The following is a 12056-nucleotide window of genomic DNA, read 5'->3' as shown; positions in this document are numbered from 1 at the left end:
TGTGAACCCATGTCCCCAGAACATTAATATAAGGGTCTGGATTACTCATCCAGTGACATTACCAGTACACCAGTGCTTCCCTTCAAGGGAGGCTTATCATCCAGGCTTTGCCATGGAGTCACCACTCATTTAAAGATTAATCTCCGAGACACCCTGTGAGCAAATTCCATGAGAAAAATTGCAAGAAAATATTTGAGATTTCATTTTTGTTGGATACTTATACAAATATTGGCAATGGTCATAAAAGGATATTTGACTTGATGGGGACAAATTGTGTCATCGATTAGTGAACGGTCTGTTGGTTTTCCATTGGGAGCCAGTTCTCTACAAAGACGCTGTTTGATCAATAATGATGGCAGGGAATGGGTAAGGCAGTTGGAGAGACAGATGAAACTCCCATCCAGAGATGGCAACCTGAGTTGATGAGCACTCACGATCACTGGGTGCCAATTGAAATGTTCCAAATATTGGTCAATGCCTTCAGGAAAGGGAAATGTTGGCCCATAAACAGAAGAGTTGGAGCCAGCTAATTCTTCAGATAGGAAAGAGGAAAATGCAAATATCAGCAGTATAGTCCTCCATGATGGACGGTGTCCGCTCCCATCTCCATAACCCCCTTCCATCAAAATATTGTTGATTTCCAACTGTAAGACCATGATATATGATTGGGATCAGCAATCTTTCTCAAAATCAGATGCATTATTGAGAGTTGTGGGAAAGAGAGATTTAACTGGCTCCCCCACCACCTAAAGGTGGATTAATTCAAAAGAAAAAGACAGTAGTGGGTAAAGGCATTGCCCATTGCAGTGTTAAATTATTGAAAGCGAGAATGCCAATCCTTGGGTGTTTGCCAAGATGGTCAATCTAAGCTAGGCAGCTCTGGATTTGATTCGACAGCCTGGATTAAGCAAGGGAGAAATAGTATAGGCTCCCTGTGCCAGATCAACATGCCAATCCTTATTGAAAGTGTGCGCTTAGGGACTGCAGGTGAGCAACAGGAATGGCTGTAATGTCGCCAAGCATTTGATACCTTGTTAACAATCACTTGAACATAGAAGTGTGCTCACTTAGCTGAAGTATTTTGGAGGTAAACAGTGACTGCACGTAGCAGAGAGGATTGGAAGAGGGCATATAATGGAGCGAAAACATAACATGTTGAGCTTAATAATTAAAAATAATAATTTCAACGTGTGTGTCTGGTTTGGTGATTAGGTTCATTTGTTTAGTGACTGTCATGGTTCCAGCCATATCCAGTGCATGTAAAAGAAACCTAATTAATAAAAGCTCCTGTCATTAGTTCTCCAGCATAATTAGTACAATGTATGCTAATTACCTGTGCAAAAAAAAAGTCTATTAAACCTTTTGGAATGGCAATATATTAGCAGCTTTTACAGAGTGGTTATTGGTGTCTTCCAGGCATAGTAGTGTGAAAAATATAAAGCTTTGAATTGACTGGCATTTCTAAACAAACTCTCTTCACCCAAGACACAGTCAATCTAATGTCTTTTTCATTATTTATTTTACCAAGGGATTAATTGGCAAAGCCAGCATTTGTTGCCCATCCTAACTGCCCTTGAACTGAGTGATTAGTTAGGCCATTGAAGAGACCAGCTAAAAGAATCAACAATCCACGTGGAGGCCAGAGGAGATAAGTTTAACAAGTGAGGAACGTTTGAGCACTCTTGGTTTACACTCAATGGAGTTTAGAAGGATGGGGGGGATCTAATTGAAACATACAGAATACTGAATGGCCTGGACAGAGTGGCTATTGGGAAGATGTTTCCATTGGTAGAAGAGACTAGGACCCGAGAGCACAGCCTTAGAGTAAAGGGAAGACCTTTTAGAACAGAGATAAGGAGAAACTTCTTCAGCCAGTGAGTGGTGAATCTATGGAATTCATTGCCACAGAAGGCTGTGAAGGCCAGGTCATTGAGTATACAGTATTTAAGATTGAGATAAATAGGTTCTTGAGTATCAAGGGGATCAAGGGTTACGGCGAGAAAGCGGGAGAATAGGGGTTGAGAAACTTATCAGCCATGATTAAATGGTAAAGCAGACTTGATGGGCTGAATGGCTCAATTTCTGCTCCTATGTCTTATAGTTGTCATAGACTCAAGTATGGAGAATAACTGCTGGTACAGTCAGTGAAGCCTAATTCTTATGAATAAATAAAACAGGCCACCATTATTGAAACTAGCTTTGTAAGTCCATATATATTTGTTTTTATCTAACTGTTTGGACATCTGTGACACATCTCCAGAGTTGGTGGGATTTGAACCTGGACTAACTGATCCAGAGGTTGGGACATTACCACTGTCCCTCAAGATCCCCTTAAATCTGTATGTACTAACTGAATTCAAGTATCACTAGCAGCTGTGTGTGATCTGAACCATGGCCCCAGAATCCTTGGATTCTAGGTTACTAGCCCAGTGACATTCCTACTGCACTAAAATCTCCCTATAAATCTTACTGAGTTATCCTGATAAGCAGTGAAATGGGGCTCAATGAGGACCATCCATTAGTGACAGGTTGGCGCATGTACTTTCAGGTCAGGTGACATCTTACAATCCAATGCCCCATTCACCTAGGGTCCCAAAGAATGCACATTTTCACGTTGATGCAATCTAGATAAAGCAGCTTTCAACAAGGTGCTAATGGGCATTCCCAATCTTGACACTTAGGGTGATATTTCCACAGGGCTACTCCTGATGGTCTGTTAACTTCAAGGGAAGAGATGTGGATATCCTAGGAAGAAATGCAATCAGAAATCCTGATAAGCCAGTGTAAACATTGTCCCAGTCTTAACTGGAACTGGCACCCAATGTCGGACCCACACTTTAAGAAAGAGCTTTGAAAATATTAGAGACAATGCCAAAAAAAGATTCACAAGAGTGGTTCATGGGTGTGAGGTACATCAGTTATGTGGATACATTAAACAAGATGAGGCTGTTTTACTTTTACAAGGTTGGGAAGAGATTTGATCAACGTTTTCAAAATCATAAGTGGGGCTACTCGGAAGATGGAAAGAAACTGTTCTCATTGATGGCAGCACTCAGATAAGGAACACAAGTAGGTAAAAACAATGACTGCAGATGCTGGAAACCAAATTCTGGATTAGTGGTGCTGGAAGAGCACAGCAGTTCAGGCAGCATCCAAGTAGCTTCGAAATCGACGTTTTGGGCAAAAGCCCTTCATCAGGAATAAAAGGATTTCTGATGAAGGGCCTTTGCCCGAAACGTCGATTTCGAAGCTACTTGGATGCTGCCTGAACTGCTGCGCTCTTCCAGCACCACTAATCCAGAATAAGGAACACAAGTAGGCCATTCGGTCCATCATTCAACACAAGCATGCTGACCTGCCCCAGCCTCAACTCCACTTTCATGCCAGTTCAGAAAAACTGTCAACTCCCTCATATTCCAAATCTCTCCTCTTTAAATATTTTCATCAATCTAGCCTCCATACTCTTTGGGTAAGAGAATTCCAGTTGTTCACTACCCTCTGTGAGAAGAAATTCCTTTGTGCCTCAGCTTTAAATGAATATTCCCCTATTCTGTAACTAGTTTTGAGATTCCCCTCCTAGTGGAAACATCTTCTCAACATCTATCCTGTCAAGGAATGGGAACCCAGGGAGATAACTTCAAATCCATGGGGAAGGAGGAGGTAATCCTGCCCTGAATGCAGTCCATAACATAATCAGGGATCATATCTAGAACCTTTCCAGTCTGGCAAGGTTTTTATGGTTATTCAAAGAACACAAGCTAGGATCTGACAATGTTCCAGGAACATTCTGGAGTCTTCAGGAACCGAGGATTAATCTATTGGACAGTCCTACAGGTGAAAGATCATTGCTCCAATTGTTTTGAACATTTTCACTTGAGAGTTATAAAGATATTGAGAGGCAAGTGTTTTACTAGGTGGGCCACTTTGAGACTGGTTGTTATATGATGAAGCCTCCACAAACCTGAATTGGTAACTGAAGGCAGGGCCCACCATTTGCAAAGAGGAAAAATGTTACAATAGCAAATAGCTTTGAGCCAGCCTATAATCAAATAGTCCCGAAAATAGCACCATCTCCTGCACGGAAAGCACAAGCCAGAAGTTAAAAGGAAGCCTTATTGTGTTCAATTTTGCAAAATACCACATCTCTTTGGCACTGCTCAACCAGGGCTGACAATGGAAAAACAATTACAAAACTTCAAAACATAATAAGCAAGCTCAGTGAGGACTTAAGTTGTTACACTACAAAAAAAAGAAAAATAGTCCCCTCCACTCTCTTGCCCTCACTCTGTCCCTCTCAAAGAAAATGCCATATACTCCTGGCAGGGAGACAAATATTGCAAACTGTTGGCAATGGTTAGATTACTAATGCATTGGGGGGTCAGCATTCTGGCAGCTCTCATACATTCCTGGCAAAGTAAACAGAGAACCACAGCATCAGCTTTCTCCTGCGAACAATCTTGCTTAAATTGGCAGGTTAGCCAAGTCTTAGGAAGAGTTTAATTATCCGACTGGGGCAAGGGCTCATCAGGAACAATAGGAGCCCCACTAATTCGAAACAGGTAACTCAATCCAGATACACAGTGCGCATACATACATCACTAATCACTCAAAGTTGTTCTCTCACCATATCATTCAGCAGAGAAGTCTGGAGCAGCTAAACTCAAAAAATCTGTCTCTCATTATATCTTGATCTCTGGATTTCATTCATAACTTCTCACAGTACCAGCTTTACTGGGATACATTATAAAAATTATACCCTCTTTGCAACTATCCCATGCAGTTCACATAAAATTAAGTTTGAACGTCACCAGGTATTTGTTTTTTTTAAACTAACAAGGCTTTCTCAGCTAAAAAGAGCAATTTGCGTTAATTGTTTCCATGCCTGCATCACCTCCATCCAACGTTAATAGGGGCTAGTGATTTAGAGAAGATAAGTCAGCAAACTTTTTGTTTTACGTTGATGGCTCAATATTAAAAGGACGCTGTTTGCAGGATCGTGAGGGGTACTCAGCTTTGTCAACAAAGACTTGACATTGGGATGAAAATGAAGAAGAATTCCAGTACTTGATTTGAAATCAGCGTGGCCATGATAATCAATGCTTCCCTTCTCTTGTCTCTCTCCTTTCACTCTCTACCAATTTCTTAGCGAGGAAGAGAGCTCTTCAAACTAGGTTTAACATGTTACAGCTAATCTATTTTGCTTAAACGTGGTATCATGTCTATACAACAATATGTAAAGCAGGGATTACAAGAGTCCTTCTTGTTGATCAGTACCCACTTCACCACCAATTGTACTGCTTCATCCAAAGAGACAAGGAAGAAACAGATGCCCTTTGCTAGGCAATGGAGAGTTCATTGATGTCATCCAGGGCAGCATGATAGCTGGTCTCAGTGACCCTGGGGTTCCTTCTCTTGTTCAGTGCCCAGTGGCCCCCTGCGCTGACAGCCAGGATGCCAACTATGGGACAAGTTGGTGCAGTTCCATAGGGTGGCAGAATGCCTGTGGGACCAGACCCCCCCCGGAGAGGCAAAGATCTTCAGCGGAAAAGATGACAAAAAGAAGTTTATTGTTGATGAAAGACACCAGCTGTCAAAGTTTTTCACCATGATCTCATCAGGACAAACACAAGAGGGCCAAATTTCAAAGGGAGCGACAATTTATACTGCGTGAGAAAAGGATGCCAATTGGTTGGCATAGACAATACGCCAGGGAAATCCTGTTTCCACCTAGCCCACCCCCACCATGTTTTTTTTGTACAATTCAAAAATGGTACATTGTCTCAACTTGTTCTTTCTTTTTGCAAAGGATAGGTCCCTCCATAGGAACATATGTCACTTCTAGACTCACCAGGGAGGAGAAAGTGAACACTGCAGATGCTGGAGATCAGAGTCGAGAGAGTGTGGTGCTGGAAAAGCAGAGCAGGTCAGGCAGCATCTGAGGATGCTGCCTGACCTGCTGTGCTTTTCCAGCACCACACTCTCGACATCTAGACTCACCAACCGAGTGTATGTTGGACAAATCTGGAAACATCCAAGCCAAAAGAGAGAGAGACACACACACAAAACTCCATGTGTGGAACACAGAACAGCTTCTACCACAGTTGTACACCACAAACAACTTCACAGCAATTCCATGTAAATCCCAAACGTCACATCCATCATAGATCAATGACAAGCATTAACACCCAATGTCCACCTGGTCACAGAAGAAGACAAACTAAACCCACATTAAAATCAAAACAGTCAGCATCATTAATAAATAGCAGCAGTGAGGTGCAAGCCTGGAATCCCACTGCAGTGAATGGGGCATGAGGAAAGTGTTAAAGGGGTAAGTTCAAAGAACTGGTGGTGGTTGAACTTCTCAATCTGATGTTTAGCTTGACATTTCTGAAAGATGCCCCAGTGTCCATGCTCTTTGTAGAATCGAGAGCTTAGCACTGGCCTTTTGTGTCAATCATCCAGACTTCCACATTTGTAAGGTGTTCTCTGGCACTCTTGGGTGTCAGCAAAATACAGTGAAGGGAAACACTCATTCCCTGCCAGAAAACAACTTAGCTCAGTGACCCCCAAACTGTCTGCAACATATGGACATTCTGAAGGTGTAGAGCTGCCAGGTTAAGATATCATCCATCCTGTACGGTCAATGAGTAGGGCTAATTCCACACCCACACAGAAACCCCACCCAAAGGGCACCCAGATCCACCCAGTCTGCCCTTCACACCACACCATCCAGCAAACACTCAACCCAATATCATTTCCTCTCAACGAGAGTTGACAGAACACATTGAAGGGAAGAGTGTAGAGCATCCAGTGGTCAGCGCACCCACCCTGAGACAGGAACAAATCTTTAACTGGCTCTGAAAGCACTTTACCAGTGGTCAAGCGATGCCCTGTCGGACCTTTAGGACCTGCCAACAAAGGAGCTCTTGCAGCTGAAAGTGATTTTGACCCCTCGCCAAGTTTCCCTTCCATTATATCTGCATCCTTTTTAAAATTTCAACAGAGAGGGATAAGATCCTTTTAGTTCATAACCCAGTTGGTTTATTTTGTTCTCTCAAATGCAATGCACCCCAGTCATCGAAAGCCTAAATTACTTTGTCAGATCAGCAAGTTGTGGCAGTATCAGCGGCCGGCCCAGGCTTAATAGACCAGTGCCAAAATCCATCGGCACCAGCCAACACATCACCGCCTGTCTCACAATCGGGATTACCCAAGTCCTGAGACAATTTCTGCAGGGGGGGGGGGGGGGGGTTCTTAGTGTGCAAGTCCCAAACAAGGCACCAGAATAGAAACAAGTAGCATTGGCCATTTGGGGCTAGCTCGATTGCAACATGGTATCTAAGGCCTTCAGCTACCCAGGTTTGACCTGCAGCCTACAGCAAAGCTAAATAGCTGCTTTTGCTCAGCGAAGGACTTCCACAGGCCACCTGATTTTCCTGGTCAGGCCCCAGGGAAACATAAAACCTCCTCTCTCTGCAGCCCAGCAATGGCATTTCCACACTTAAGGCCTTTGCAGGTCACGTTATGGACAAAGTCCAGCACATAAATTGATCACTCGGCCTAACTGATCAACGTACAATCCCGCAGGGTTCTCCTGCCAACTTAATTACCTCTTGCAACCCTTCCCCATGTTCCAGGGGAGAGCCCACCATGTGTGAAGTCAGGAATTTCCAGCCTTAGGCAGGGTTCTATATCTCAATTTCATTGGAATCCAGTTTTCCCATGGATTCCCAAAGTGGCCTGTGTCCATTCTGGGGGGCGGGTAGGGAAGTCAGTCTATATCCCTTTATTCCCAGCTAGTGACAATGGGCACAAACCCATGATCCCAATACTCAAGCTATGTCTATGCAAAAATGTACTGCTAGTGGTCCTGACCTACGTGGAAATCTGCTTTTACATTTTTAAAGAAAAGGAAGGGATTTGATTTAAGCATAAACAATATTTGCAAGGACATTTGGTGACCCAACCAGCTCCACTGTTCAATTGCTAAATAGTTCACAGTTGCACAATAGACCTGACCATCTTCTCAGAAGGAGAGAAATACAGTCTCCTCTGGAATATTCTGCCTTGGATTTTTTCCCCAACCACCTACCAGCCCAAATCCAGGTAGAACATGAATGTGAAGCCTCTGGAAGTAGAGACTCATCTTAAAACAGAGTCTCATTGGAAGTGGCACTTTGCTGATAGATATAGAGTCTCCATCAGGCTGTCACTGCTCCGGGTACCCTCTGGTTAGCTGAACATTGAGCCTACTGATAACAAGCCAGTAACATGGTCTGTACACCACTGCCCTGTCTCCTCAGTCTGGCCAATGTCGGGAAAAACAAACCAACTTTTCCAATCTCTGCCATGAATAACACATCGGTCGAGAGAAGTGAAGGAATCGTGCTTTTGATACGTTAAACAGCTGTGTCAGTCTGCAAATGTGACCAGAATGGGCACAGATACTTGCCATAAAATTCCACTGAACTGACACCTTCAATTCCAGCTTTCCCTGTCCCACACCTGAGTGAGTGTGAGAAAACAAGACTGCAAACACATGGGATGTCTCTCTGCATGGTGCAAAGCACAGGCCACTCTGCTCATCAATCTTACTGCAACAACACAACCTGAAAGTGCAACTTCACTCTTCAAAACTTTACACTTTTTTTGATGTCCACGCATCTGTTCTCTCCTCCTTCAATGAAGCTGCCAGCCCCTGCTGAAGTATAGCGTCCTCACAGGATACTACTCTGCTGGTGCCTTGCCCAAGTGGCTGCTTACTGTGTGTGAGTGCCAATGGGCAATTCAACATGAAACTCATCACAGCATCAACCTGGCCAGGCACCCAGCCAACATCACTCAAGTGTACCCTCCGGTATGAATCACTTGATTGGCAAGCAGTAGCGAAAGGCCTGGCTGCTCTCTCTTGCATGTGCCCCAGGGACACAGGAGCCAATTGCAGCAACCTTCTCTGTTGCAAATCAGACTGAGCTCACACGAATCTGGCATGGACCAGGGACTCTCGTACTTAGTGGTGCGTTCACTAAATTGAGCCAACTGAGAAGCCAGTTCTAATTCTACAATGCTTACAGTGACAAAGCACAGCATCAGGTTAAAACAAAAGGCTCTTCCAGGAATTCTAAACCTTGCACTTAATACCTGTCCGACATCTGCTGATTACCAGCCACTCAGGTCTACAAGGTAGTGGCTTTGTGATAACGTTGTGTGTGCGTACATTCAGTCAGCTGATGCAATACTAGTGTAAAACCACAGAGAGGGAGAGTCAGTACGATACAAATGAAAAAGGATTTCCTCACTTTCAGGAGTCAATAAGGTCTCAGCTTTTAGAGGACGCAAAATGTCAGCAAATTTCCAAGCCCTTTGCATGTACATCGCACAATAACAGCATGCAAGACAGGGCAAGAAAGACCAAGAGTTTATACACGCTCAAGATAACACACAGCCAGCACGTACACTCCTAACAACAACCGGGCAATATACCACAACCCAGTTGCACAGCGGCAGGTGTCACACAATGATAAAGGGCAAACAAGTGATCGTACCTGTCAATTATCACTGGATCCGAGGGCGTCTCATTCCTGTTACCACAACTTTTCTTGTCACAGCAGCGACTGTGGGAGGGGGAGAAGCGGTAGAGAATTAGAAATCAGTGTGGAATAATTGCTGCACATGCCTCTCTCCCTACATGAAACAAATAGAGCAAGTCCAATTTAACAACCACAGAATGGTTAAGTAACTACTGCCAAACCTATCGCAATGCGACACAACAGGTAGAAATGAGTAGGAGACTGTGCTTGTATTGAAGGCAAATTATTACTTTCCACTTCCCCTAGACAGCTGGTGATAATTAGGGAGGCAAAAGGTGCCTTTGTAAAGGTGAGCAGTGAAGCAGGACTCACCTGAGGCAGGTAAGCTGCCCCACCTCCAAACAATAGATGCGACAAACCTCCTCAACACTGTGGTGTCGGTCCCCTTGGTTCTCATCTTACAACCATCACAGATGGCAGATACAGAGTAAAACAGTCACAAACTGAAATCAGTCCCTTCTATGATAGAATGGCAAAGGCTGGCTGGAATCTTTGAGTTTAAATGGATTGTAGGAGGAGGCGATCAGAATCTAAAGGGTTAAAATCCTGTAAAAAAAATAGAACTGAGATCACCGTTGCCCTTGGACAATTTTGCTACTTCCCCCAAATGAATAAGCAATATACTCTCCTGTAAGTTGAGATATTGCTCTGGCCTCTCATCATTAACATGGTACATTACAATTGCTCTTTAATATTCCATCTGCTATAGCCCATTTTCTCAAAGCTCAAAATGATGCAATTTTTTACTTATGATGGTTGTAGCCCTCGAAAGTTGAGCATTTATTGTCTCTACTTGCTCTTAAGAAAAAGCTAGTCAGCTGCCTTCACGTGCTGCTATTGTAGATTCGGAGGGGGAACACCTACAGTGCAGTTAGGAGAGAGTTCCAGGGTTTTCACCCAATGCCACTGAAGGAACAGTGATATATTTCGAAGTCAGGATGGTGAGTGGCTTAAAGGAGAACTTAGAAGTACCCGCTGCCCTTGTCGTGATTTTAGGGAGTACTGTCAAAGAAGTATTGGTGAGTTGCTGCAGTGCATTTTCTGTTTGTGAGTCCACTGTCCAGTTTCAGTGCACCTCTGGTGGATGGAGCATGATTAAGTGTCTGTTTTGTACTGGATGGTGCTAAACTTCTTGAGTGCTGTTGAAGCAAGTGGACAGTGTTCCATCAGATTCCTGACTTGTGTCTTGTGGATGGTGGACAGACTTTGGAGTGTCAGAAGGTGAGTTAGTCACCACAGTATTAGCAGCTTCTGACCTGCTCTTTCAAGCTCTACATTTATGTGGTTGTTTCAGTTCATATTTAATCTATGGTGTTCTCTCAGGATGTTAATAGTAATGCCTCTGAATGTCAAGAGGAGGTGCTTAGATTTTGTTTTTACAGAGATGGGCATTTAACCTATGGCACAATGGCTCAGTGGTTAGCACTGCTGCCTCACAGCACCAGGGACCTAGGTTCACTTCCAGCCTTGGGTGACTGTCTGTGTGGAGTTTGCACATTCTCTCAGTGTCTGCGTGGGTTTGCTCTGGGTGTGATGGTTTCCTCCCACAATCCAAAGATGCACAGGTTAGGTCGATTGGCTATAGGGAACGCAGTTTTAGAGGGCAGGGGGGTGAGTGTGGGTGGGATCCTCAGTGTGGACGTGTTGGGCCAAATGGCCTGTTTCCCCATTGTAAGGATTCTAAAGTAGTCCTTGTGTGACTCGAAACGTTACTTGCCACTTAGCAGCCTAATCCTAAATGTTGCTGATTATGGGCACAATTGCCTCAATATCTAAGAAATTGCACATGATGCTTGACACAACACAATCATCAGTACATGTCCTCACTTCTCTCCTTGTGCTGAAGAGATGGTCATTGATGAAGCAGCTAAAGATGGTTGTCTAGGCCACTATCCTGAGGAACTGTTGCAAAGATATCCTGGGACTGAGATGATTGTGAATGATTTAACTCAATTATCTTCCTTTTTGTAATAGGTACATTATTAATGTAGCACTGGACAAAGCATTGTACTTCTGCCACCTGATGGCACTCAACAGAACAAAATAAACTCGTTCCCTTTATGTCCAGGACCTGACTTTTTCCAAGACCAAAGCAGTGCTCAGAATAAATGGGAAAGGTCCAACTCCTTCCAAGAGACCCCATCAACAGCAATGGAGGGAGTAATTCCCAGCTCTAGCTAGTACAAGCCCTAGGATGTAGCATTTCCAAAGAATCAAATGCAGATACACACTTGGCATTCACTCCCAGTCTAGCATAGCAGGTTGTAAGTTAGCGGACTTGGGTGAAAACCTCAGGTACTTATCATAGGCTGTTCCAAACTTGTAGTAGGAGGTTTGTAAATGTTCTCCCTGATTGTTCCTCCTCTCCCAGGGCTTGGTCTGCTGAAAGCAGCACAGCCACAGTAAACCATTATTCTACAGCTCATCTTTCTTTATCTGTTTGGGAGTTTTCCCTACCTTTTTACC

General features: G+C 43.8%; 1 protein-coding gene across 8 annotated transcripts in view; it reads right to left on the bottom strand.

Annotated features, from left to right (window-relative positions):
- Window positions 1-12056, bottom strand: part of ebf1a (EBF transcription factor 1a) — a 456422-nt gene that overhangs the window by 425760 nt on the left and 18606 nt on the right. For all 8 annotated transcript variants that reach the window (XM_072591112.1, XM_072591113.1, XM_072591117.1 and 5 more), the window contains one exon: window positions 9546-9614. In XM_072591112.1, the coding sequence (XP_072447213.1) occupies window positions 9546-9614 (69 nt within the window). The remainder of the gene's footprint in view (window positions 1-9545; window positions 9615-12056) is intronic.

This window comes from Chiloscyllium punctatum, chromosome 20, assembly GCF_047496795.1.
Source record: "Chiloscyllium punctatum isolate Juve2018m chromosome 20, sChiPun1.3, whole genome shotgun sequence".
In the NCBI taxonomy this organism is placed as follows: domain Eukaryota; kingdom Metazoa; phylum Chordata; class Chondrichthyes; order Orectolobiformes; family Hemiscylliidae; genus Chiloscyllium; species Chiloscyllium punctatum.
Note: the sequence above shows the minus strand (reverse complement) of the source record. Positions and strands in the feature narration are given on the sequence as shown.